The 27793-nt window shown below is 39.5% G+C and overlaps 1 protein-coding gene across 1 annotated transcript in view; it reads left to right on the top strand.

Moving 5' to 3' along the window:
• LOC143285595 (dynein axonemal heavy chain 5-like) overlaps positions 1 to 27793 on the top strand; it is a 150008-nt gene that overhangs the window by 75141 nt on the left and 47074 nt on the right. Inside the window, exons 38-51 of the mRNA XM_076592989.1 lie at positions 441 to 682; positions 1442 to 1582; positions 5232 to 5475; positions 6541 to 6818; positions 13069 to 13284; positions 14698 to 14928; positions 15429 to 15592; positions 21747 to 21869; positions 22454 to 22529; positions 22980 to 23233; positions 24492 to 24645; positions 25016 to 25180; positions 25657 to 25883; positions 27156 to 27274. Of these exons, the coding sequence (XP_076449104.1) occupies positions 441 to 682; positions 1442 to 1582; positions 5232 to 5475; positions 6541 to 6818; positions 13069 to 13284; positions 14698 to 14928; positions 15429 to 15592; positions 21747 to 21869; positions 22454 to 22529; positions 22980 to 23233; positions 24492 to 24645; positions 25016 to 25180; positions 25657 to 25883; positions 27156 to 27274 (2634 nt within the window). The remainder of the gene's footprint in view (positions 1 to 440; positions 683 to 1441; positions 1583 to 5231; positions 5476 to 6540; positions 6819 to 13068; positions 13285 to 14697; positions 14929 to 15428; positions 15593 to 21746; positions 21870 to 22453; positions 22530 to 22979; positions 23234 to 24491; positions 24646 to 25015; positions 25181 to 25656; positions 25884 to 27155; positions 27275 to 27793) is intronic.

Raw genomic sequence — 27793 nt, 5'->3', positions numbered from 1 at the left:
GATGATTTTTTTCTTCTTTTTAATCCGTTAGATCGATAAAATCAGTTTGTTTGTTTGTTTGTTGTTGTTGTTGTTGTTGTTCCTGGGTTTTTTGGTTTGTTTGTGTTTTTGTGTGTGTTCTTTTACAGAATACCTAGATGTTTACCCTTTCGAAAGTTTAAGATTTATTTTCAGAGGCAGATAAGCTTGAAATTGTCAAGGTGCCAGGCACTTCTGTAAAAAACAAACAAACAAACACGAATTCCTCAGTGTTTTGCTGTTGTTCTTCTTCATCTTGATACATAAAGGGCAGATCGATATTCCACTTACGCATGGTACTTGTTCTGTAATAATTGTATGTTGTTTCTCCTTTTGCAAATGGACACCAAGTATGGAGTCTCGTGTGGAGCATGGAATCTCTAGTAGACAAAAGATTCTGACTTTTCCATTCGCATTCGCAGGAGAACACATCTGGCTGGTACTGGATGGGCCTGTGGATGCTATCTGGATTGAAAATCTGAACTCTGTGCTAGACGACAACAAAACCCTCACTCTGGCCAATGGTGACCGCATTCCCATGGCACCTAACTGCAAAATTCTCTTTGAGCCCCACAACATTGACAACGCCTCACCAGCCACTGTCTCTCGTGTTGGTATGGTTTACATGAGCAGCTCCGCTCTGAGCTGGAGACCCATTTTGGAGGTGATTGTGACTAATGTGTAATGTTATCCTATATTAACTGTACACTGTTGTGAAAGAAGTCATGTTTGTGCATGGCTTGCTGAGATGAATAACAAAGATGAAAAAAAACCCCAAACTTTTTACGGTTGTAGACCAGAAAAAACATTGATTAAAATGATTCAAGCTGTACTGATTACTAAGATCATAAAAGTGGAGCTTAACGTCTGTAACATTTCCACACACGTATTTTGATAATCTTAGAAAATTGCAGTGATAATTATTATGTGGGGCTAAAAAATAATATTATTGTATTATTGCTGAACAGACATGTGTATTATTTTTACCCACACGTTTATATTTGTACATTATGTGATAGGTGACTGCTGATACTTTGAATGCTACGAGATTATTAATAAGTCTTATTTCCTTGGGGTTTTCTGGCCTGAACAGAAAGCAGTATTGGGCTGTTTCGATGTGTGTGTGTTGTTGATTTTTTTGAAGGCCTTAACTGCATGCAGTCCATGGAGCACCTGATTTGTGGCTCACATGTGTGAACAAAGCAATTAGCTCATGTGAAACGAAGCTAAATATCGCTGGCCAAAAACTGTGGAAGAACAAGTTTTGACAGATGACCAATATAAAAGTGACAAGAAAAAACCCCCACCTCGTACATATGTGGCTGTGTGCTTAAGTTGCAGAATATGACAGAAAAGCAGTCTAAATTTCCCCTAGAGATATTTAAATGCTATTGTAGAACTGAGTTTGAAATGGTCATTTCAGGGATGGCTGCACTGTCGACCACCCGCTGAGAAGGATGTGATCCTCGCTCTGTTTGATGCTTCCTTTGGGAGCATTTTGCGCTACACTGTGCAGAACTTGGTGTTTAAAATGGAAATGCTTGAAGCATTTCTCATAAGTCAGGTAGGTAAAGCACTCACATAAGATCTGTTTTCGCTATGAGCACCTCAGATCGATAGAAAATCACATACTCATTCTCCTTATTAAATCGGTCTCTTTTCTCATGAATCCTTTTCCTGCATCCGTTTGGTGCCCATGAATGAACAGAATGCGATATGCTGAAAACAACGGCTATCAAAATTGGTGAACGTGATCCATTGCCAGTATATTCATTCACATTACTTATAAACGATTTATTCTCATATTTTACTTTTGGCTGCGCAAGTGTTTGTGTGTGTGTGTGTGTGTGTGTGTGTGTGTGTGTGTGTGTGGATTGATGCGTGCTTACATGTGTATATGGTTCATTGTAAGAACTCGGGGCTGCAACGGGTTAAACACAAGAAATTCGCTGTCTTCTTTTTCTTCTTCAGCACATCACCCTCCATTTGTATCGATGGCTCCTCTCGACGTGTATATATGTATATAGTTATGTGGGTCAGACTCAGGTCGGGAACATTATGTGACATAAGATTCAACTTATTAAATGCAAAAACAAACAAACAAAAAACCCAGTTCTTTGGTGGTTTCTGAATGGTACATGTTTGTAGGCCTATTATGTTATGCATGAATTAAAAAAGTAAGATGATATGAGTACTGACTGGTCTCATAGTGGTGAGCGTCTGAAAATGTCCCGAATAACATGAGCATCAAAAACACAAAAGAGTTCTCTCTAGTATGTAATTAGAACACATTGAGTTTGTAACAGTGATGAATAAGCAAGCTAAAAGCAGGCAAAAAATAACAAAGATACAAATATGTGGTCAACAAAGGCAAAGAATAGATGCTTAATTTATTGTTACATTGCGTCAAAAGTTTGCATTTCCTTACAAAACAGCTTAAAATTATGATTTTTTTTTTTTTTTTTTTTTTTTTTTTGCAAGAACGCGTACACTTTTTTTGTGTCACAGAAACTAAACAAACATTTTTCGGCCCCGTCTTCAGCATCGTTTCAGTGGCATAGCACCCACGCCGGTCCCCCTGGTCAATTACAGTAGAGACCGCAACAACGTCTGTCCAAAGATAGTCGCGTATGAATGGGTCGGATGGGGGTGGGGGGCTTGTGGGAGGGGGAGTCGAAATCGGTCACCACATCTCTCTCTCTCTCCATATGTGTGTCTGTTTGTGTGTCTGCTGATGATGAAAGTGGAGAATTATGATGCTGCTATGCAAGCCCATTTTACTGTCATTTTTAGGTTTAGGACTATGTGACATGGGTATATTTTACGCTTCCTTTCATAATGATATCCCGGCATTAACATAATGATATCCCGGCATTAACATAATGATATCTCGGCCTGCCCCAGAGATACAGACACTCGCAACACACCAGAAGACGTATCCGTGAAGTGGATGATACTCGACAGTTTGGTGCCAGTCTTCCGATTATAGTCCACAGCACGTTGAACTCCGGCAAACAATTTTTTTCGATAACCCTTTGAAGAGTTGGTATTTAAAAAAGAAATGTCCAGAATGTGACATGTAAGAAAAACATATCTTCACTTCCATGAAACCTGATCAATGAAACATTATGAAACTAAGTTCCTAAAACAAACTAATATCACAACTGGAAACTCCTCTTGTCTTCCGAATAATTCATGATTATAATATAATATAAAGATTTAAAAGAAGAAAGTCAAAACAAAATACTTGCAGAAGCAGCAGGAGCACAGCTGAACACTTTGATGCAAAAAAATGTACTTGCAAGAATAAAACGGGGATGAAAAATGTCCGATTATTTGCCGTTTCCGACGGGGTTTTCAGAATGCCATTTAAAAGTATCCAACGAGAAATGACTCAGCAAAAAAAGACTGATGTGAAGTTGGAGCGAAGGGACGACAAAGCAGAAAAAAACACACCAACATACAACAAAAACAAAAAGCAGGAAAGAAACAACAAACAACTTCAACAAAAAACAAACAAACAAACAAAAAAACAACAACGACAAAACACGCCACCTTCTTGACGTCATCCGCCCGGATTCTGAAAGGCCCGATCTGTGTTGATCCAGGTAACTCTTTTGCCAAACAGTATACTTCGATTTTAGATTGATTCTTTTAGAATTATGAAGGAAGAAATATTACGTTCCGTTTGGTTAGTGTCGAGTAAAAATGATGATTGTGTTGTTCTAATATATACAGCTCGGATGAAAAAGAATTTGTTAAATGTCAGGTAAAAACAAAGAATCTGTTATTCTAATATTCACATACAACTCAGAATGAAAATTAAGTCAGAAAAAATTATTTTTATATCTAGCACTTTGTGTTGTTTACCAAAACGAGACAAAAATCGACAAACATCCGGCCATAGCCAGCGTCTTGTTACGTTGGCCACCAATGAAAAACATAAGCTTGATTTTGAGATAACCTGATTTCGTAATAAACCAAATGATCATAACCGAATCGAACAAAACTGCTGCTATTCTGATGAAAGAAACGGGTTTTCAAGGACATTTTGGAAAAAAACACACCCAAAAAAGAAGCCTTTTCTTGTGCTGCCCACCTCTCTTCTGACTCCACATGTGTGGGGGTCTCTGATCACATTTTGCGACTAACTGCTCCTGTCCTAGGTAATGAAAAAAAGATTAGAAGTAATATCATGCTTTTATTGTATAATTTGCAAAAGCTCTCATACAAATGTCATCTCTCCAAATCTTATCTTTGACAAGAAGGATGCAAAATGATGTCACTCGTAACTGACGATCGAAGCGAAGACAGGTAAGTGTGGAGTGTTCCCGCGGGTCCACATTGACCATGTATGTTTTCAGTGCATATATATATTCATCCGGTATTGTAGCAGTTTCAAAGGCAATAATGTAGTCCCGGGTTGTTGTTGTTTTTTAACTCGGAAAAATGCTATCTATGTTCAGTCACACGTAACGTAAAAAAGAGGACACAAAAAATTGTTGGCATTTCCAAATTGTTCAAACTGATTTTAACACAACCATTTTCCCCGTTAAATTCGCTTTATCCAGTGCAAGCAAGTGTCAGCCTTCTTTGTTAATGGAATAGGTCATATCTCAAATTCAACAGGATGCTTCACGAAAATTCAAGGGCACTGGGACACGATACGATACAAGTGACTGTCAGATGAAATCGAAGGCTCACAATGCAGAAATAAGAAAGAATGTGATATACAGTGATCACAGTCATACAATTTTTGCATGTTTTATTCATGTCTTCTTCTTGACAGTCAGCATGTTACACATTTGACCGCAACTTTTGTTCACAATAGGGATATATATTGTAAAAAAAACCAAAAAAAACCTGCTTCGATACATCTTAAAGACTATTATTTCGCCAAAATTTATATGTTGTTTTTTTCAAGAATTTTACATTGCATTTCAACGAAATTCCATAGCGTGTAGACTTTGTGGCAAAAGAAATTTGGGATAATTAGAGATAACATGCAGAAAGGAACCCACCTCTTGAGACTGACCCAGATTTATGTATGTGTGAGTGTGTGTGTGTGTGTGTGTGTGTGTGTGTGTGTGTGTGTGTGTGTAAATGGTTGACTGTATTGTGGTAAGAATAAATTTAGACTACTTAAGACCAAAACGAACAATTTTATAGCTTGATTGCTGTACATGCTTGTTCTCTATCGCAACGCCATGCAGGCAACAAAGTTGCTGCAAGGTCTGATCCCTGACAAAGAGGACAAGGACTACGTCCAGATCACTCCCAAACACTTTGAGCATCTCTACATCTTCATAGTCATGTGGAGCATTGGAGCATTTCTGGAACTGGACGACCGAGCCAAATTGGAAGAGTTCATCCGTAGCAGCACTGAATTCACTCTGGATCTTCCTGCACTGGCAGACTCTGAACAGACCATGTTTGATTTCTTTGTTAACAAGGAAGGTAAGTCGGAATTCCCGGATTGACAGGGAGATCGCAACTGACTGGGCAGTAAATAATAGTAAATCATTTCAGTTTTATTTATTTTGACTGGATGCGATCTTGTTTCTTTTGTTTTTTGTTCTCGTATGTGAAGAGGGTCAATGTAATCACCCTGTTTCGGTGTATATATATGTGTGTGTGTGTGTGTGTGTGTGTGTGTGTGTGTGTGTGTGTGTGAGAGAGAGAGAGAGAGAGAGAGAGTAAACATTAACACTGGTGTTATCCACCAAATTTCGGATTCCGATAATTTCGGATAATTTATTCACTTGCGGCCGAACTTTTAGATATTTTGCAAACTTATTGATGCTACCCGAAGGTTACTGTGTGAAAATTTTCAGTGAATTCGATTTCTCTATCACTGAGAAAATACTTGTCAAAAAGCGGTTCACTTTTTGGGGGACACCCGATATAATTATATACTTTTTTCTGTCTGCAAGTGTAACTTTTTTACTATCAAAGTGGATTTTTCCACAAAACTTTGCCAGGGACAACCATTCGATGCCGTCGGTTCTTTTTATCGCTTCATCCAAATAACAAGCACCCAGACCACCACTCAGGGTTCGGGTTGGGGGGCCATGGAACGCTGCTTGTGTGTATGTGCACCAAAAAAGCAAAATCATCGATTCAAACCTCTGCTTTCCCGATGCTTTTGTGAACAGCTTAGCCGCTTTTTAATTTTTCTTATATTTATTTTTAGCTTGCGAGTGGAGTTGAGAATGCGTTCATGAGAATACAATGTCATATATAATTTGTATATCACGCGTGATTATATTTATGTTCAGGACAGAAACATTGACGGAGAGATCAACGCCAAAGGTATTTTGTAGGTTTATGTGCATGAATGTGACTGTTATTGTGCTTTATTTTCGTTTCCTATTTTTGAGGTTCTTCAGGATCGGTGCATACAGCTCTTCGGGCCTGATATGACCATGTGTGTTTGGTTAGGCTATAAGCAACAAAGATAAATAAGATGAATAATTCCTGGGCCAAGTCAAAGTCCATCTTTTGGTATTTGTTGTATTACAGGGGAGTGGAAGCACTGGAATGAACGGGTGGTAACCTATACATACCCCACAGACCATGAACCAGAGTATACTTCCATCCTGGTCCCCAATGTGGACAACGTCAGGACTGAATTCTTGGTCAAAACCATCGCTAAACAAAACTACGCCGTGCTGCTGATTGGAGAGCAAGGAACAGCCAAGACAGTCATGATCGGTAACTACATGGACAGCTTCGACCCAGAGTATCGCATGTCCCAGAGCATCAATTTCTCTTCAGCCACTTCACCTCTTCTTGTCCAGGTAGATCACTGTGCTACATTGAGAGCTGAAGGACGTGACATACTTTTATGTTATTGTTTTAGTTAATATGCTTATGATCAATGTACACATATTATTGTTTACTCCCTCTTCTGCACCTCTCTCTCTCTCTCTCTCTCTCTCCGGCATATTCCGGCACGCACTGCTGGAACAATCTCCCCAAACACCTCAAAGAACCCTTTTCCACCACAACATTCAAAGAGAAACTTGGACAGTACATGCGTGCCGAAAGCCAGACCGAAAATCTGGTATAATATTGTCACTGACAATCCTTACAAACTATGTCGAAATGCGTCAATCAGTTGATAACGTATCACGCCATATAATATTATTTCAGAGATTTTCTCTTTACAGTGGACACAAACAAACGAAATCAAATTCTAGTTTGGTCACGTCTACGATTTTGTATACTTACATGTATTACAAATTGTGAACTCTTTTTTTTTTCTCCACACTGACATATCTTTACATCTCTGTCTGTCTGTGTCTCTCTCTCTCCTCTGTCTCTCCCTCTCTCTGTCTTTCACATAATGTGTCTATCTGTCCATATCCCTATTACCCGTCGCCTTATTTGCTGCCTTTTATATCTCTTACATCTGTGTTTAAAATTTTATCGTTACTTTTCTGTGTTAATTTCACTTGAATCATTCATGTGTAGCATTCATGCTAGGGTTTTGTTGTTGTTTTTCCCTTGGTGTGTGTTAGTGTGTGTGTGTGTGTGTGTGTTAGTGTGTGTGTGTGTGTGTGTGTGTGTGTGTGCGTGTGTGCGTGTGTGTGTTACTCGCTTCCGTTCCGTACAGATGTGAGTGATGTTGTGTCTCAGTTTGACGCTGTGTTATACTCGTACATTATACATGTATTAAGTATTCAGTATAACTACATTTATATGCGTACATGTTTGTGTGTCTCTTAGATCAACGGCAGATGTGTAAGTCGGCCAAAGTGCTAATATCTTCACCGTTGGAAAATAAAGATTCATTCATTCATTCATTCATTCATTCTCTCTCTCTCTCTCTCTCTCTCTCTCTCTCTCTCCCTCTCTCCATCCTCCATCACCCATTTTTCTCTCCACTCCTCTCACTCTTACATTCATCGGTTTACAGAGTACTGTATATCACTCTTTGAAGACATTAACCTAATTGATTTTTGTACTGTTTCTGTTATCAATATCATGATAATCAGCTTAATTGTTTTTTGTGGTTGTGTTGTGATGTTGAATAGTCGTTGGTATTGCTTTTGCATTTGCTGTTATTGACTCACTTGTGTAAACAAAGTGAGTCCAGTGTGTGTGTGTGTGTGTTAGTGTGTGTGTGTGTGTGTGTGTGTGCGTGTGTGCGTGTGTGTGTTACTCGCTTCCGTTCCGTACAGATGTGAGTGATGTTGTGTCTCAGTTTGACGCTGTGTTATACTCGTACATTATACATGTATTAAGTATTCAGTATAACTACATTTATATGCGTACATGTTTGTGTGTCTCTTAGATCAACGGCAGATGTGTAAGTCGGCCAAAGTGCTAATATCTTCACCGTTGGAAAATAAAGATTCATTCATTCATTCATTCTCTCTCTCTCTCTCTCTCTCTCTCTCTCTCTCTCTCTCTCTCTCTCTCTCTCCATCCCCCATCACCCATTTTTCTCTCCACTCCTCTCACTCTTACATTCATCGGTTTACAGAGTACTGTATATCACTCTTTGAAGACATTAACCTAATTGATTTTTTTACTGTTTCTGTTATCAATATCATGATAATCAGCTTAATTGTTTTTTGTGGTTGTGTTGTGATGTTGAATAGTCGTTGGTATTGCTTTTGCATTTGCTGTTATTGACTCACTTGTGTAAACAAAGTGAGTCCATGTTATAACCAGGTCTTTGGTTTTGTGTGTGTGTGTGTGTGTGTGTGTGTGTGTGTGTGTGTGTGTGTGTGTGTGTGTGTGTGTTAAACTTTAACAAATTTATTTTCTCTGGACATACCTTATCTGCCAATACCAAATTTGGATTAAACATAGTAGGAAAAATAAATCTTCACAGTCATACCAATAATAGTTGTAAGTCTTTCGAAATAAGCCGATTTTCTGGATCATTAACGGTTTATTTCGTTGAGGCTCGATCCCAATCAAATAAATTCATAATTCCGCTTCCCAGTTGCCGGAACGTGAGGCCATGTTCGGTAAGAAGACGGCACGGCATCGTTTTTCCTGTGTGCAATTAAAAGCAATACAAATTCTGTACAGAACACATACAGTGACACTGACTACATCATCGCCATGTTGACTACATACGAATATTTTAAAGTGGATACCGAATTTACAAGAATGAACATGAAAGAGAAATTGAATGGACCGTGTCGTAGTTTCCTTGTGTAACAAAGCCTGTCAAACACGGCTCTCCACAGATTCTAGAGAAAACGGCCGCATGTTGCTGTGTGCTTGAGGTGATGGCAACGGCTCCTTTTGCGCGGATTTTAAAGAATTTCTTAAATGCCGGAGATATACCAAAATAATATGTTTTAAAGGGCGTTATCACTTTGAATACCGCAGTTGATTTATCACGATTAAAACAAATGCTAAAATGTTAATTTTTTGAACGCCATTGGTAGATGCGCAATAGCCCTGTGACTAAGATTATTTCTTACCACCCGAACATGCTTGGTTCAGATCTCCTTTTATGCTTTTTCTCATATTTTTTTTTTAACCCGAAGCTTTATAATAGCAAATATAGAATACATTTTAACGATTAAATTTTTACATATTTATCTAATGTTATCTATTCATTTTTGTTACGTGTTGTTCACAAGTGAGTCTTAAAGGCTTTGCTTCTCTTGTCATTAGTGTCATAAGTAGTAATGTTATTGTATTTTTATCATTGTTATTATTATCATTGTCATTATTATCAATATTATTATTGTTATTGTTCTTGTTCTTTTTTTGTTGTTCTTGTTATTATTGCCTTTATTTTATGAAGAAAAGGGTAGACAGAGCGGTCAGGAATGAAAGTACTGCACTGCTTAGTTTTAGTTCTTTTTTAAGGAATGTGTGTGTGTGTGTGTGTGTGTGTGTGTGTGTGTGTGTGTGTGAAGGAGGATTCATGTCATGGATAGTATATGTTTTCACGACTAAGATCTGAAAAAATCATGTCTATGGGTGATGACCTGCAAGAAATTATCATATATGAAACCATTTAAGAGGGCTTATTTGTTACATTGCATTCGTTTATTGACTCACTTGTGTAAACAAAATGAGTCTATATCATAACCCAGTGTTCGGTTCTCTCTCTCTGTGTGTGTGTGTGTGTGTGTGTGTGTGTGGTAAACTTTAACATTGTCATTTTCTCTGGAAATACTGTGTCCCTCAATACCAGATTTGGCTTAAAAATCATAGGTAAAAAAAAGTCTCACAGTCATACCAATAAGAGTTTGTAAGTCTCCCGAATTAAGCCGTGTTTCCCGTATCATTAGCGGTTTATTTCGTTGAGGCCACTTCCGAGTTTCCGAAACACCATATTATCGAATCCCAGTTTCGGTTGTGACTCTGTGTGTGTGTGTGTGTGTGTGTGTGTCAAACTCGGTACTAAGACGCCCCTGCCACGTCCGTCGATTGCTCAGCCAGTCAGCGTAATACCCAGCCTTTAGCGCTGAACAGTCATTCCTTTTGGCCAACGATTGCAGGGACAAACCTGCAAAGTTTTGCTCTGTCTCGTCTAAAACCCTTCCTGGTCTGGGATAGTCTTAAGTGACCCCCTAGGTCATTTGTAGTCAGTCATGACTGAACCCCTTTAAAATTACCCCCCCTCTAAGTTATTGAAAAAGGAAGGGGGTCGATATGGGCTGGTTTTTACTGACACCCCTCTCCATTACACCTTAACGGAAGCAGAGGTGGAGGTTTCCTACTTCGAAAACCTGCATTGAATGTCCTCCCCACCACAATACGCCGAACGTAAGGGAAGGTAGTAAGTCTTGGGTACCCAGAACTGACACTTCTCCACATTATGATGTAGAAGAAGTGAGTTGTTCTGGACTAGCAGGGACAACCCCCCACACCACTCCCCCCCTTATTCTAATGTGATTGAGGTAATTAGGAAGGGTAGCTGGCACCGACACCTTTCTTCACATCAAAATATGGGGGAAGTGTGGGTAGATTGTGCTACTTCCCACCCCTCCCTTTCATATTACACCATGGTGGTAAATAATAGGAGTGGTAGCTGTCGGCCAGCTTGTACTGACCAACTCCACCTGCCTACTTTCGTCCTTCCACACTACAATAATGGTGGAAACTAGGGCAGTGGTAGCTCTAGGCTAGCTTGTACTGACCTCCCCTCCCATCCGAATACCAGCATGGCAGAAACATTACTAATCTGAAATAGCCCCTCCCATAACAACTGAGTTGGCAAAAAGTGCAAGGGTGACCTTATCTGGCTCCAACCTGACCAAAACGTGACAAATGTAATGGAAGAGACCCTCTGGACTTTTGCTTCATGGACTTTCGCAGCCACTTCCTACAGTATTTCATTTTGGGGAAACTTCGGTTCAGGATTCAGGTTTCTTTGCTGAAGGACTAAAGCGAACAATCCTAGGGGTGAAATAGTGGAAGTAAAGTCAAGCCTGACTAAGCCAAATTTACCCTGCGAGTCATTCCAATGAAATCTATATACATCCCGAGATTAAACCGGACTAGCCCGAATGAAAAACGGGACCGGGAAAGAAAAGTGCCCAGCAGCAATGGGTAAAGACACAAAATTACATAAAATGAATATTTTAGAGGGGAGAAGGCTGATTCTAGCTAGCTCATCATGATACCCACAACCTACTCCAGTGGGGGTGAGGAGAGAGTGGCCCAGTTCAATTACAAAGTGGAAATGGAAAGGGGTGGGGATCAATCTATAGAGGCTTAAATGCCCCCTACGCCTTCATTGTAAGTAACGCCAACTAAGAAGGACAGGATGGTAGGGTGAGGGCAATTCTAACAGGGCTATACACCTGTGGGTCATTTCAAGCTACCTAGAATAACCCCAACACCTATTTTGAGGGGATATAACATCCAGCTAGTGGGATCAGTTCTGCTTCAAATCTACCCCTGGGTATCATTCCAGGCTAATCTAAATAAATCTGGGTAGCCAGATTTGACCCTGGAATACAAATAGTCTGCTACACTGGCTTTTCAGTTGTTTTTTTCTGTTGCATGATAGCATACCTGCGGATTTCTTTTATATCGCTGCTCTTTTCCTTTAGCGCCATCTTGATCTATCTGTCTTCTCTCTTGCTGCGCTTCAAGCATGGGCTGTGACCGATCATTAGGAACTTGCGATAACATGTTATTGATAGGAGGCAAAGGAAGCCGCTAAATTCGTTTCTCAGAATGATTTATACATAGGCCTAATTACTTACTGCGTAATGTCCAATAACAGTTATCAGAATCAGCAAATCTTCATGACTCGCAGTCCAAATTTTGTCAGTAAGACTGAATTCGCACTTTGCATGCACATTTAAAGACTTTCTGGTTCATAGGAAAAGACGCCAACTGCCACCTTTATTTTGAGAGGCATATTAAACGTTTTTGAAGATGAGCGTGTTTTTTTACGGATTCCCGCAGTGAGTTGCCATTTTTTGGATAGTCGTCCTTGATCAGAGAGGCAGGTAGTAATGGTCCATCAGTCTGCACTGTTCGGTCCGCCGATCATGTTTAAAAAAAACAACTGGACTTAGGCGGAGTGATTATCATGTGTATTGCGCCAGAAAATACGTTTCTCGGTTAATCGAAGCCAAAAAGTCGTGATGAAGACAGGGAAGCTTGAAACGTTGATAGAACTATCAGACATTAAAAAAAATCAATGAACTCTGATTGATGTGAGCTGCTTTAGATATTATTTCTCCATTTCAGCACACTACTTTCGGTTCGGGAGACACTTTTTTGATAGAAAAAAAATCATTAGGATCGCTATGTATGTATTGTTAACTCCCACCCACATCCCCCCCACCCCCTCCTCCTCCCCACACCCAACCTTCGGCTCTCCCATCATCCCGGCGTTTTCGATTTTGATGTTTTGCATAGCAGGAATCACACATAAGCCATGGAGGCTTTTGATGCTTGTTTATTCATAAATGCGTGGGTGTTGAATATTTTTTGTGTTCAGTAGAATAAGTTTCTCCAGTAACTTAAAATGGTAATCAACGATTTTATCATTAATCTGTCCGCCCATAAATGGAAATGAACAAATAAGCTATTTCTCTCTTCTTTCAGAGAACAATTGAAAGTTATGTTGACAAGAGAGTTGGTTCAACCTACGGCCCTCCTGCTGGCAAGAAGATGACCGTGTTCATTGATGACATCAACATGCCAGTCATCAACGAGTGGGGAGACCAAGTGGCCAATGAGATTGTGCGACAGCTGATGGAGAATGGCGGGTTCTACAACTTGGAGAAACCTGGAGACTTCACCACTATTGCAGACATTCAGGTTTTCATATTTTCACAGTTCTCGTTCATGGATAGACTATAATTATGTACATTCGTTTAAATATGACGGTAAAATTTCGCTATTAAATGCATTCGTTTAGATATACTGGTAACATTTCGCTGTTAAAATGCTGTGAGATACAACTCATATTTTTAAGGCCATGCGCTCCAATTTCAAATCGTAAGAATACATTGAGAGCGAGCGAGCGAGAGAGATAGAGACTGATTGTGGTTCCCAGCCTTCTGAACAATAAAAGTTTAGTATGTCTCTAGGTTTTGACTCATTTATAACTGTAGTGTATTTGTGTGTCCCCGTGGTAAACATTTGGTATTTTCATAGCAATCCCAAGTTCAGGAAAACCCAAATCTCACTTGGTGATAGACATCTTTGAAATCTCAGCGAAAGTTATCTCGATAAACGTATCTCAACTAAATATAACATTGACTTGCACTTTTGAAAATTAGTGTTTCCTTAGAATTTGTCATGAATTATGAGTATTGCTAAACTGTAAGGAGCAACAGATTCTTTGGTCGATATGATAGTGCTCTCACAATGGGAATTCATTCCAGCATGTAAAACGTGAAAACGGAGGTGAGGAATGGTGGGGACGCAATAAGTACATGATTTCAAAACGGTATAATTCTGACTCAAACTTACAAGGTACGTGAATCAGATGGGGGAAAAAGCAGCGATTAACTTGGGATTCCGATTGAGATTCGTAAGACAGTTGTGAAATTAGCAGCCAATCCAATAAGCAATGGCATGTCAGTGTTAATATCCATTTATCTTTCAAATCATGTGTGATTGTACAAATGTAGCTCTCCATTGTAGGTGTCGTACCCATGATGGTAAGTAATATATGATAAATTAGTATATTTGATACAACGCAAAAAAAACCCACCCCACAACAACAACAGAACAAACCAAAAACAAACCAGCAGACATTGAGCCAGCGCTGATTTCAACACAAATATGACGAATACACACTCATAAAAAAAAAAAAAAAAAAAAAAAAAAATCAAACAACATTAGTTCAGGTAAATAACTCGCCATGAAGTTTCGAATTATGCTTTGATCTTTAAATGCAAACATAATAATGATAATAACAACAATACTACTACTACTCCGAATAATAAAGATGATAAGAAGAATGATAACAATAATGATGATAATATTATATTCTAGCCCATTTAACACACACAAAATAATTCTATATCAAAACCGCGACCTTCCCAAAAAACATTGTGATATGCCACACATTTAGTAATAAATACTTTTTTAATGGCAGATTCATTAGAAATTAAATGTGAGTCCTGACGGTCGCCTGTCTTGCTTTGTTCTTTCCAGCATTCATGCAGTATGAATCTCTGCATTGTGCTCATTTTTAAACCTTTTTGAAAACACCCTTTTCAGTTCCTGGGCGCCATGATCCAGCCTGGTGGAGGTCGCAATGACATTCCCCAGCGTCTGAAGCGACAGTTTGTCATCTACAACTGCACTCTGCCGTCCAACACGTCCATCGACAAGATCTTCTCTATCATCGGGACGGGGTATTTCTGTGAAGAGAGGGGTTTCTCAAGCGCGGTCCAGGATCTCATCAAGAAACTTGTACCTCTGACGCGTAAATTCTGGCAGGTCACAAAGGTATCGGCTACCTTTTTCTTTGAGGCGGGGAGGGGGTTTGGGGGCTGGGGGGAGCAGAAACTACAGTTTACAAGTTTGAACGTTCATGAACTGATTCTGTGAAATGATTCTGTTTTGAGAGAGAGAGAGAGGGTGAAAGAGAGAGAGAGAGAGAGAGAGAGAGAGAGAGAGAGTATCCATAACAAACTTTAAAATAGAAAGTAGACATTTTCTCATCAATCACAAACGGTTGACTAACCAAACTGGACAGGATGACAAGTATCATTAAAAACTACCCAGTGATCACCTTCACGAAGACGCTATACATCAACGAAAGTATAAAAAATAAGAAGACAGGCACGCACACATACATACTCACGCGCACATGCACTTGCATACACACATGCATGCACGCACATACCAACGCATGCACGCACTCACTCACTCTTGCACACGGTAGGGTGAGAGATATAGAAGCACAGTCATGAAAACCACCATTCTCGCGTTTTAAATGTTTTCAGATCAAAATGCTGCCCACCCCAGCCAAGTTCCACTACATCTTCAACTTGCGTGATCTGTCGCGCATCTGGCAAGGCATGTTGAACACAATCTCCTCAGTCGTAGTCAGTGAGGATGTTGTCATGTTCCTTTGGAAACACGAGTGCTGTCGGGTTATCGCAGACAGGTACTTCGTGACTTGTGTCCTACACATGTTCAATTATATCATGAAAAGATGTGTTAATGTCAAGAGTCCTCTTCTTCAGAATGTGTTTTCTGGTAAACTTGTATATATTTTTTATTGTGCTATCAGGACGTTTATTGTGATTATATCTAAAGATTATCATACAAGTCCTGTTATCGTTTGTTACACTGTGTATTGGTACAGTCCCGTGATGAATAAAATGGTTCAATCTGAAAATAATCGTAATAATGTGAAATAACTTCTTGATTTCTCCAGGGCGCGTGAAAATCTCCACACAATTCATAATGGATACGTTTTTGGACAGGAAGACAATTTTCTTGACTCTCGCAACAAGCCTCGCTGCAGCATTTTGCGCTGCTTGAAGACGTTTAATGTGAGACTGTAGGAGTCCTGCAAGAGGACAGTTGATATAACCCTAGTTTTGACCTATTGTGAGAGATATCCATAGTGTAAGCTGCTTCACGGGTTAGGTAAGGACAAGCCATCGACAGTTATCTGATAGGTGAGTAACAGGACCTGATAATAGATGAGAATTGTAGGTCAAATGAAGGATGATTATGTGCAATAACACCATAGTTTTCACAAATTTTGACAACGTTACTGAAGAATCGCCCACTCTCAAGGACTCTGCAGGGGCGTCATATCTTTTAGATGGATGTTCGCAGAGTAAATTTTCTGTTTTATCAGCATTTGACATTAGTTTACTCCAGTTCGTCCAAACTTTTATAGCCGAACAACACGGCGCTACGTTTCTTATTGTGTTCAAAGCAGCATTTTCGTTAGCAGGTACATAGGAGTAAAGTTAAGAATCGTCAGCAAAGAAATGGTAGTTTCAGGAAATTATTTGGATGAGATCAGCCAGCCGACCTGTATAGATAGAAGACAAAGCACCGATCCCTGTGGAACAGCACACAAGAGATAAGCTTTTGCAGATAGAAACTGATCAACAATTTCCTGGAATGTACAAGACAAATATTACGAGAACCAGATAAGAACGAATCTTTCAAGACATACAGCATGTCATTGTGCAGTCTCTCGTGAAGCAAAGTGTCAATTGTTTAAAAGGCAGCACTCAAGTCTAGCAGGACAAGTACATGACCAGATTCCAAACTAAGGTTTATAATCTTGAGAAACACTGGGAACAGGGTGTCTTTGAATTCAAGTTAGACTTTGGTATATACTGGAACATTTTCTGAGGTAGTTGGCTTTGCTTTTGAAATCAACTTGAGTAGATGCTCTTCAGTGATTTGTTGGAAAGAAGTAAATAGATCCTGGAACATAACAGGTGAAGAACTTTGAACTTCTGGGTCCGAGGTATCAATGACAAAAGTACATCTGATAATTACAAAATCAAAGTTGTAACTTTGATGCCAGATTATACATATTAGGACACCATACTTACACCCATATAGTAATACTGGTGCAGTCGTTTTATCAAACAGTTTTATTTTGATATCTAATGGCAGCACAATTTTCTTACAATCGCTGAAAAAGGAGAAACATAACTCCTGATGCTTCGTTGTAATGCTGTTTCTGTGTTCCTGTCCATTTGTTATTGTAATCAAAATAAACACCCAAATGCTGTAAGCCAATCAGAGTTTCAACGTTCCTTCCATTGTATGATAATCTAGGAATATGTCGTATTTTAATCCTTGAAAAAAAACGACAACTTTTGTTTTAACTGCATTATTTTTTGACTACCCGTTTTCATAATCAACAAACATCACATTTTGTATTTGCTCTTGTATTTCTGCACACATTCTGCATAAAAAACCTGTTCGTGTCGTTCCCAGCCAAGCTTTCTTGCTTCACGTTTAAGGCTGGGTAAACCACTCAAATTCACAGCTATACATGACTGTCAATCTTTTAGGGAAATCACAAAAGTGATGACAGATTTTCACCCTGACGGACACCTTTCTAACATTGAACACATTCAGTGCACTGTTTCCCTTTCTTTTGACATATAATTCGGCTTCATCGCATGTTCTGTTATTGTAATCAGTACACCATTTACTTAAAATTTCAGAAGTTTGTTTTTTTTACACAAGAATGTTCTATTTACATAATCAAACTTTTTTTTCAAAATGAATAAACAGGCAATGTGGTTCCTTTCTCCTCGACAGAAAATAGTCGATGATACAATGAAGGGTAGAGATATGGTCTGTAGTAAAATGTCCGGCGCAAAATCTGGCCTGGTCGGGAATGTTTATCCACGAGAGAAAGAAGCGTGGAACTGTACAATCTTTTAGGCCTAAATTATTGGGAGGGTCAATTTCAAGGTGGACTGTGAATCCCTGAATTTGGATCTGTCAGTACCTTTGATGTTCCTGAATTTTATCAATTTACATTGTACGCGAGGCTGTGACAGATCAGTTGCTATGGTGAGCAAAAAGTGATCAGACATGCATATATCATCAACATCAACGGACAATACAGCATTTTTGCTCTGAACAGAACTATATCTAGGGGTTGGCCTTTAACATGAGTCGGCCCAATGACTAACAGGTCAAAACCCAAAGAACAGCACAATTTTTACAAAACATCTGTGTCCGGTTCACCAACAAGAACATGTTGAGCAGAATAGTGTCGCCAGACAAAAAGGTTCTGAATTCTTTCTGAAACTGGTAGTCAGTTTCTTGTTGAAGACGAAGGAGGACAATAAACACAAGCAAGTCGTATCGTCTGCTAAGCCTTTTGGAGGCATGCTACAATATTGCCAAAGGAGATGAACTGGTGAGTTTTGTACAAATGTACTTCAAGGTTATGTTAATTTTGCAGCAGATGATAAATAATAATAACGACATTAAGCCCATTCAGTCTGTAAGCAAATCTGTGGAAAGTGGCATGGTTTGTAAATAAATTGTTCAAAGAATGGAAGATATTCATATTCGCCCATATTCATCCTCTAAATTATTTCGTCTGACATGCTTTTTGTCTGTATTGCATGTCAGCCTGTGGCCGTTTAGAATTCATTAATATTGCGGAATTGATCATGACATACCGTTACGTTTCTTAACATAACAGTTACTTTTTTCCTGACCCAAATAATCACATTTTCACATGAGAGTGACACAACAGGCATTTACTTTCTTGACTGGTGTCATTTTGTACTGTTTCTGTGTGACATAAACAGAAATAACAAATTGAATTGCTCAGTTTGTTCTGAAGCAAAGTGTGCAAGTAAAGGAGGCGGAGACGCTTGTAATCGTGCATCACTTCTGCATGATCTATCCAAAAGCACGCATTTCCATGATATCTATTGCGAAATAATGTGAAAACGGAGTGATGTGAGTGGAATCTTACCGCACCGGTCATAGCACTGAGACAGCCCTTCTCAAACTTGCGAACGATTTATTAACTTCTCTTGACAACAACCAAATAACAGTTCTCTCCCTCCTTGATCTTTCAGCCGCCTTTGATACTGTTGATCATCAGATTCTCCTCAGATGTCTGAATCGCACTTTTGGAATCTGCGATCTTGCTCTCTTATGGTTCCGCTCTTATCTGTGTGACCGGTCCAATGTTGTTTACGTTGGCAGTCTTTCATCCTCCCCGTCCGACGTACAGTTTGGTGTGCCACAAGGCTCCGTGCTTGGTCCCATTCTGTTTGTTCTCTATACACAACCGATTTCCACCTTTGTCAGTCATCATTCGTTGTCCCACCATAGCTTCTCCGATGACAACCAGCTGTATCCTTCAGAACCTCCATCTCTCCTTCCCTCTCTCATTGACTACTCAGGCCTGCATCTCCGATTTGAAGACATGGAAGACTGAAAACAAGCTAAAATTAAATGAGGATAAAACTGAAATCATGAATATCACTCCACAAAGACTTTGCCACTCAGTCTCTCTTCCTTCCTCAATCTCCCTCTGTGGCAACAACATCCCTCTTTCCTCTTCCGTCCGTAATCTTAGTGTCATACTTGACCAGTCTCTTTCCTATCAGCAGCATGTTGCAAATATATGCAAATTGTGTTACTTTGAAATTCGCAGAATACCATCTATTCATCATCTCATGACTGAGGATGTAACCAAAACTGTCCTCTGTGTCCTTGTGCTATCCCGCCTGGATTATTGTAATTCCCTGCATGTCGGTTCACCCAGCTAGCTACCTCATTGCTAGGCTTCAGAAAGTTCAGAACCATGCTCCTAGTCTTGTCTTTCGTTCTTCTGACGTCTCTCCTCTCCTTCATGCTTCACACTGGCTCCCAGTACAAGAAAGAATTATTTACAAAGTCGTCTCCCTTTGTTTCAAGTCCATTGAGGCTACTGGTCCACAGTAACTTTCTGATCTCATTCATCCTTACATACCCTCACGCCAACTCCGCGCTTTCTCTGACAACCGCCTTTTTAGGATCCCCCTTGTTCGACCAAAACGTATGGCCAACGCAGTTTTTCATACCAAGCCCCCATTCTTTGGAATCAACTTCTTCAGCCTCTCTGCACTGCGATCTGCTGAATACCGACCTTTGCCCCTCAATTTCAACAGCTCATCCCTTTCCAGTATGAGCTAAAGTGATTATTAATGAGTGAGTGAGTTTGGGAGTTTCAGAATTTGTTGGTTGCATTTTTGAATGTGTATTATTTATGACTGTGTGCTTTGACTTGTGTGCACGTGTGCTTGTGTGTGTGTTGGGTTGTGTGTGTGTGTGTGTGTGTGTGTGTGTGTGTGTGTGTCCGTGGTAAACTTTAACACTGCTATTTTCTCTGGTAATACTTTGTCTGCCAATACCAAATTTGGTTTTAAAATAGTAAGAAAAAAATCTTCACAGTCATACCAACAATAGGTTGTACGTCTCCCGAATTTAGCCGTTTTTCCAAATAATCAGCGGTTTATTTCGTTGATGCTGATTCTGGAATCCGAAAACACTGTTACCCTTTTACAGCTGCCCGATTGTCTGGTTCAGAAACGCAATTACCTCGTTTTTCTTGTTCGCCATGAAAAGAAAAGAAATACAAATTCTGGACAGTACACATACAGTGACACTAACTACATTATTGACGTGTTTGCTGCATATGAATATTCTTACATGGACACTGAATCAACTAGAATGAACATAAAAGACAATTTGAATCGACCGTTTCACGTAGTTTCGGCCAGCCTAGACTGGTCTGTGCTGATCTTGACAAAGTATGTTGCAAAGCCTGACGCGATGGCAACGTCTCCTTTACCGCCGAATTCTTCTTCATCGACGTGTTTACTGCATAAGATTGTTTTAAAGTGGATACTATCTAGAATGAACGGAAAAGAGAAACTGAATGGACGGCGTCGCAGTTTCTAAGTGAGTGAAAAAACAAGCATGTTGAACACGGATCTCTGCAGATCTATAAAAACGGACATATATTCCAGTGTATTTGAGGCGATTTACCTCGTCTCCTTTACCTCGGACCTGAAAGAAATTCTTAAATGCCCGAGATGTACCAAAAATAACTAGGATTTAAACGGCGTTTTTCACGTCAATCACTGTTGTCAGTTTATTCCACCAAAAAAAACATGCTCGTATAATAATAATTTTTGAATGTCATATTCGAACCCGCGTTAGCGCAATGGATAAAACAACTCGTTCTCGACCTGATATCCTTGGTTCGAATCTGCTTTGAAACCTTTTTTCTTTTATTTTTTTTAACTCGAAGATGCCCTGTGTAAATGATTATGATAACGAATAGAGAACACATTTGAACAAACTATTCTTTTTATAAGATATTATCATTATTATTGTTATTGTTTCTTTAAGTATGTATTACAAATGAACCTTGAAAGCCTTGCCTTTCTTGTTGATACTTACGTGTGTGTTCTACTTGTAAACGCCTAGGGCTCATTTTCAAGATTAGGCGTAAATGCTCACAATAATGATGATAATAATAATCTGAATCCAACTTCAGCAGCAGGTGCCCCACTGAGTCATCACTAATGGAGAGGGTCATGTGTGATGTTTGACCAGAGTTTGATTTTGTCTCCAGAACAAGACTCTTCACATGTCTTTGCAAAGCATGTCACTGAAAAACATATCTTTAGTGGTGTTCCCTACCTCTACTTCCTGTCTGCGCGTAACCCTTGATGGCTTTATCTTTTGTTTTGAGAACAAGCCCGTGTATTTCCAAGTGCATAAAAGACATATGTTGTCTGTTCCAACAGATTCGTTAGCTTTGATGATCTCAACTGGTTCCTGAAGACCATGAATCGAGTTGTTGCTGAGGAGCTTGGTGACAACTATGCGGAAATGACAAAGTCATTCCACTACTTCGTTGACTTCCTCAGGTATGCACAGTACTCATACAATATGTTTATGGCATGATCATAATCAATGAATTATGTAAAAAGCTATGGGACCTTTGACTAATAATCAGTAATGCTGGTGATATCATAAGTTGTACACATTCATTCGTTGTAGTGAGTAGAATAACAAGAAAGGAGTAGAAAATAAGGAAAGCTGAATAAGTTCATGAACATATATCGGAGTTAGTTTAGCACCTGAATCTTTTCTTACAAAATGCAAGACGAGATAGAAAAAGAGAAAGCCTGGGGGAAAGAGGGGGTGTGGGAGAGTGAGGGGAGAAAAAATACTTTCTGGACTGAAGCAATGTCAGACTGTTGGGTACATATGCCAGAGCTAGATATCAATATGACCCTTGAGAGGATCATAGGAGTATTAGGGGAGCTGGTTGGAAGAAAAGCCTAGATGATCACTTTGTGCATGTACAGATTTGCCACGAACCCATGGGTGTGTCTAAATGGCAGTATCGCGAACAAATGAACTAAAACATAAAGTTGTATCTTTATTGATTTTTCCACAATTTCATCATCACATCACCTTTACGAACAAATTCAATTTCTGTCGTCAGAGATCCTCCAGAGCCCACCGGGGACGAGGAAGAAGATGCTAACATGGATTTCGAGGCGCCAAAAATCTACGAACCTGTATGTATCACTTTTTTATTGTCAGGTTGTGATCTTGAACAGCAATTTTGAATGTTATATGGTCTGCGTGTCTGATCACTTCATATGTTTTGGTTTTTAATTAAGTAACCAAGGAGAATGAATTACTGTTAGTTGAAAACGAGAAAATGATTACAATAAATCTATGAGTGATTACAATAAATTTATGAGTCAGTTAAAATTAAGTTAAAGTGCAAATATTTAGTGAAAAGAAACAATATGTCTGCCAGGAACAGCAAAATGACACCATGCAATGGAAAATCAATCAGAATGAACTGTGGGAAAAGATTTCTTTTTAATGAATCTCATTAAAACAAAACGTATTCTTTTACTCACTGCAAACAAAACTAAACAAAGAGACTGTTTAAACAGCCTGCCTCTGCTGGTCAAGCATCTTTACACCTTAAAGTTGTCCTTGTTTTCCTTTTGAAGGTGGCCTCCTTTGACGCGCTGAAAGCTCGCTTGAAGTATTACATGGACCAGTACAATGAAGCCATCCGTGGAGCTCACATGGACTTGGTCTTCTTCGAGGATGCCATGACTCATCTTGTAAAAATCTCCCGGATTGTCCGAACACCCCGTGGACACTGCTTGCTTGTTGGAGTCGGTGGCTCTGGCAAACAGTCCTTGACTCGTCTGGCCTCTTTCATTGCTGGATATCACACTTTTCAGATCACTCTGACAAGGCAAGTGTTTTTCTGCATTGGTAATCGTTCAGCTGGACGCAAATAGCTCCCCACCCCCACCCCCTGCTTGATGACATCCGTTTCACACCTGTAAAGTAAGTGTGAGATTTCATTTGAGCATAGGAAAAACAAATCAGATTATACACATTTGGATCAGAGTGTTGGCCTGTAATGTCCTTAGTAGCAAAGTGGTATAAATATGCAGTTATCATCCCTTCTTCTCAACTCTCTCTGTCTCCCAGTCTCATCCCATCTATGTTTCTCCCCCAACGCATAGGTGCACGCATACACGCACACGTAAGCGCTTAGAGCTTGGTCTCCGACCGAGGATAGGCGCTATATAAGTATCTATAGCAGTCTATCAATCAATCAGTCACACTCATATTTGTATTTGGAATGGTTATGCCTGAATGGGAACATTGGATTCCATTAGTCAGTGTAATTATATCCTAGTATTTCATAGAGATCAGACACACAAAAACAGACAGAAAGACAGACAGACAGAAAGACAGACAGACGCACACTCTGTCTCATACACATGTGCAAAGTACTTTCTGTTCCGTAATTTAGAAAAATCCAATATCGTAATAATCAAGACGAACACTATGGAGATAAAATCGGATTTGCCTTATTTATTCAATAATACTAAACTCACACGGGAGCATTTGTATAATACTCACACTTTTTTATTTCTCTTGAAAACCAGACACAGTAACTTAGCTTTTTTTGTAATATTCTAGCCTGTTCCATTTCTCGAAAGAGATTTACGTTTACCTGCTGGATATTATGTGTTTCTATGAAATTATAGCCAATCGATAAAAAGCATGGATTGTGGATCCTTGTTCTTGAATGAGCGTATTGAAATTATAACAAACCGATTAAAAGCATAGGTTGTGGATCCTTGTTCTTGAATAAGCGTACTCAAATTATAACAAGCCGAATCTTTTGTGTACTTACGCACGTGAAGGTGTTGAAGTATGAATAACATAATAAACTGTGAATTATGCGTAGTTCTCTTTCGCATGTCTATGCTCGTGAAGGGGTTAAAGCACAATCGGTTCTGCTGGCCAGAGAGAAGGTAAAACCTTGACGATTACCTGCCGGACATTCCAGCGGATCGAACCAAACCTTCTGGTGTGAACTTAGACGTACTGGCTATCTCGCTGCTTTCCTTCGCCCACATGTCAAGATATTTTGGAACAGAAAACACAGATATTAGAGAAAAGGTTGTCTTTGGATGTTGTACGTGTTTTAACAGATCATACAATGCATCGAACCTGCTGGACGACTTGAAATACCTGTACCGCACTGCTGGTGGGGTCGGAGATGGGATCACCTTTATCTTCACTGACAATGAAATAAAGGACGAGTCATTCCTGGAGTACCTCAACAACATGCTGTCCTCTGGAGTGGTCAGTTCACATTTTTCTCATTCTTTTTCTTTCCAAGTTTCAGCACAGAGAAAACAATGGCGTCTGAAAGATGCATAGTAGTCAGTTGGTGGTTGGATTAAAAAAAAAAGAATCAAACTCGTGACATCTTGTTTATCATTATGAATTAGCATATACAAGTAACATTGAACATGCATGAAAAAACATTACACCCACAATGAAACATAGAAAACAATATTGACATTTGGTTATAATCAAAACTACAAATCGCAAGCGATAGTTTTGTTCCAACCATTTGCCTTACTTTTTTCCCTTCGAGAGACCAGAATTCATCAAATATTTACTAATGAATAGAGTTGCTGTGTGCGGCATTCATATTTGTTTGTGACAGGTTGCCAATCTCTTTGCACGAGACGAGATGGACGAAATTCTAGGTAATCTGGTTCCTATAATGAAAAAAGAATTTCCAAGACGTCCCCCGTCCAATGAAGTCCTGATGGAGTACTACCTGTCTAGAGTTCGGAAGAACCTGCATGTTGCTCTGTGTTTCTCGCCGGTAAGAATTGAAACAGCATTGAGACTATACTATCCAGTTCAGCGTATTGCGCATGCATGGGTTGGTTATTAACTTCTTTTATATTCATAAATATAAACAAAGTGAACCAGTTGTGTTCCTGTAATCGATATGTAGTTTTAATGACATATGAAATCTCCCGCCTATTTTTCACAAATCTTATTTTAGCACGAAAATAATTACATTTGCATTTGTTCTTTTTTGTTTTCAACGAGATCCTTGGAATGTTGCTTTTTAATGCGAGACAGAAGAGCTGCAATGAAAAAAAAAAATCAAGAAAACGCGATGTTGTAAATTACTCTGCAGCGTGTGACCTCTGTGTGATACAGATAATTTGATTGCACCTGTGCATATATCTAGAACGTTTGTTTCTCGGCGTTTTATTTCTTTTAAGTTGTTTGATCGTTTGTTTTCCATATTGGATGATTTGTCTGCTATGGGTTTTCTGTTTCTGTCAGGTGGGAGAAAAATTTCGCCAGAGAGCACTCAAATTTCCTGGCCTGATCTCTGGGTGCACCATGGACTGGTTTCAACGCTGGCCCAAAGATGCTCTAATTGCTGTGGCTGACCACTATCTGTCAGGTTTTGAAATTGTGGCCAGCCCCGAAACCAAGCATGCACTGATTGTGGCCATGGGCTCCATACACGACGGGGTGGCCGAGGGATGCGTGGAATACTTTAATAGGTACTTTAGGGGATTTGGGTTTATTTTTACTTACAAAATGAGAATGTCACATATCAATATGTTTGCCAGCACGGGCGCTTGTGCATATATTTAGAACTCATACAAATATCCATCCAGCAAACTGCGCTGCCCACTAACTATTGTCAGGAAGTGAAAGAGAGGGAGAGAGAGAGAGCGATTTTAAATCAGATGCTTTTTCTTTTTTTAAGGCATTGGTCCTTCATGGAGGGGCTGTGTGTAGTAAAGTTTTATCAAAACGATTACAAGACATACAGTATGTGACACAACAGAAGAGAACAATACAACAAATCATAATCAGGTGCAACTTAGCAATCCAGTTTTGAAGAATTTGTACAAATAAGTTGCAAACTGTTTGGCTTCTTCACGACGTGACGTCGTCAGGAAAATTTGTTTAAACAAAGAAGGCTGGCAGTTATATTTCTGGGGTATCAAATTCTACGTGAGGCTATTTACCTTTGGACAACTGAACATAAAATGTAATTCGTTTTCTTCTACATTTATGCATAATGGACAAATAGGATCGCTATGTTGTCTGTACCGGAAAAGATGAATAGCAGTATCTGACAGCTCAAAACTAAATCTTGTTATGACAGACGTAAAATGTTTAGCCAAATATGTTGGGACATATTGAAAAGAGCTGAGCTGATTGTACATATTGCCATCTACGGTCAGTTAGCTTGTGCTGAGACAACACAAATCTTGATAACCCCCGTCCCTTGGTTCAGACAAACCAACCCCAGGTCAGTTTCATACAGTTTAACTCTTACTTTTGATGCCCAATTTATCCTGGCCCTCATGCACCTCACATCCAAGTCACATAAGATATTGGAAGCTTTTTATGGTTATCTAGTTTTATATTATGTGGGAGAATATGCGGTCCTATTCGCCGATTATAATTTTTTTGAAAGAAATGGACTATATATTCAAGTACATGTAAGTACTGGCATCCACTCGCCCCCGGCCCTACGATTATCTAAGTATATGTAAATACTAATCGGGCCTACCCTCGTCTACCTTTCCTCACCATCACATGTATTTTCGGTTTTGTTCTAGTTATTTCAAATGAACAGGAATCCCACGTGAGTCCTGAAGGTTTCGCCTCCTGTTTTGATAACTGTTTTTAAAGTGACATATAAGTACCGAGTACTTATGTCTTTGACATAAAATCCATCACTTTTTACAGCATGTGTGAGTCAACTTAGAAAATGTTGGTAAGAATATATTGAACAACACAGTATGATTGTGTTCCAGGTATCGTCGCACTACCCATGTCACCCCCAAGTCTTATATGTCCTTCTTAAATGGTTATAAGACTGTGTATGCCGATAAGAAATCATTCATTGGAGACATGGCTGAGCGCATGAATACTGGTAAGAGTGCCTTTATGTGTTCAGATAGTAGAACCGCATGTGTGTGTGTGTGTGTGTGTGTGTGTGTGTGTGCACGCGCGCGCGCGCGCGCTGCGTTTGTCCCGAATAAAAGAAACGGTAGAACCGCGTGTGTGTGCCGTGCGTTTCTCTCGAATAAAGTAACTGAAAATGAAGTGTGCAAGTTCTTTGTATTCTTCTAGTACTTAAACTGTGTTGGGTGTAACGTGTAAGCTGTGTGTGTTTGTGTGTGTGTGTGTGTGTGTGAATAAAGTATATGTGGATGTGTAGGGGAGGGTGGATTACACACGCCCATGGTGCGCACGGACATGTGTACGTGAGTGAGAGAAAGAATGAATGTACCAAAACGATATTTGTAAGATGCATTAATGATGTGTTCACGGGTAAACAACCGAGTCAATAACATCTGTGTGGTAAGTTGCAAAACAAAGCCTACTGTTAAAAAAAAAAGCCTGGCATCATAGACAAACATATTAGCTGACCAGCGGCCGTGGTGAGGTG

This window comes from Babylonia areolata, chromosome 9, assembly GCF_041734735.1.
Source record: "Babylonia areolata isolate BAREFJ2019XMU chromosome 9, ASM4173473v1, whole genome shotgun sequence".
Classification (NCBI taxonomy): Eukaryota; Metazoa; Mollusca; class Gastropoda; order Neogastropoda; family Buccinidae; genus Babylonia; species Babylonia areolata.
Note: the sequence above shows the minus strand (reverse complement) of the source record. Positions and strands in the feature narration are given on the sequence as shown.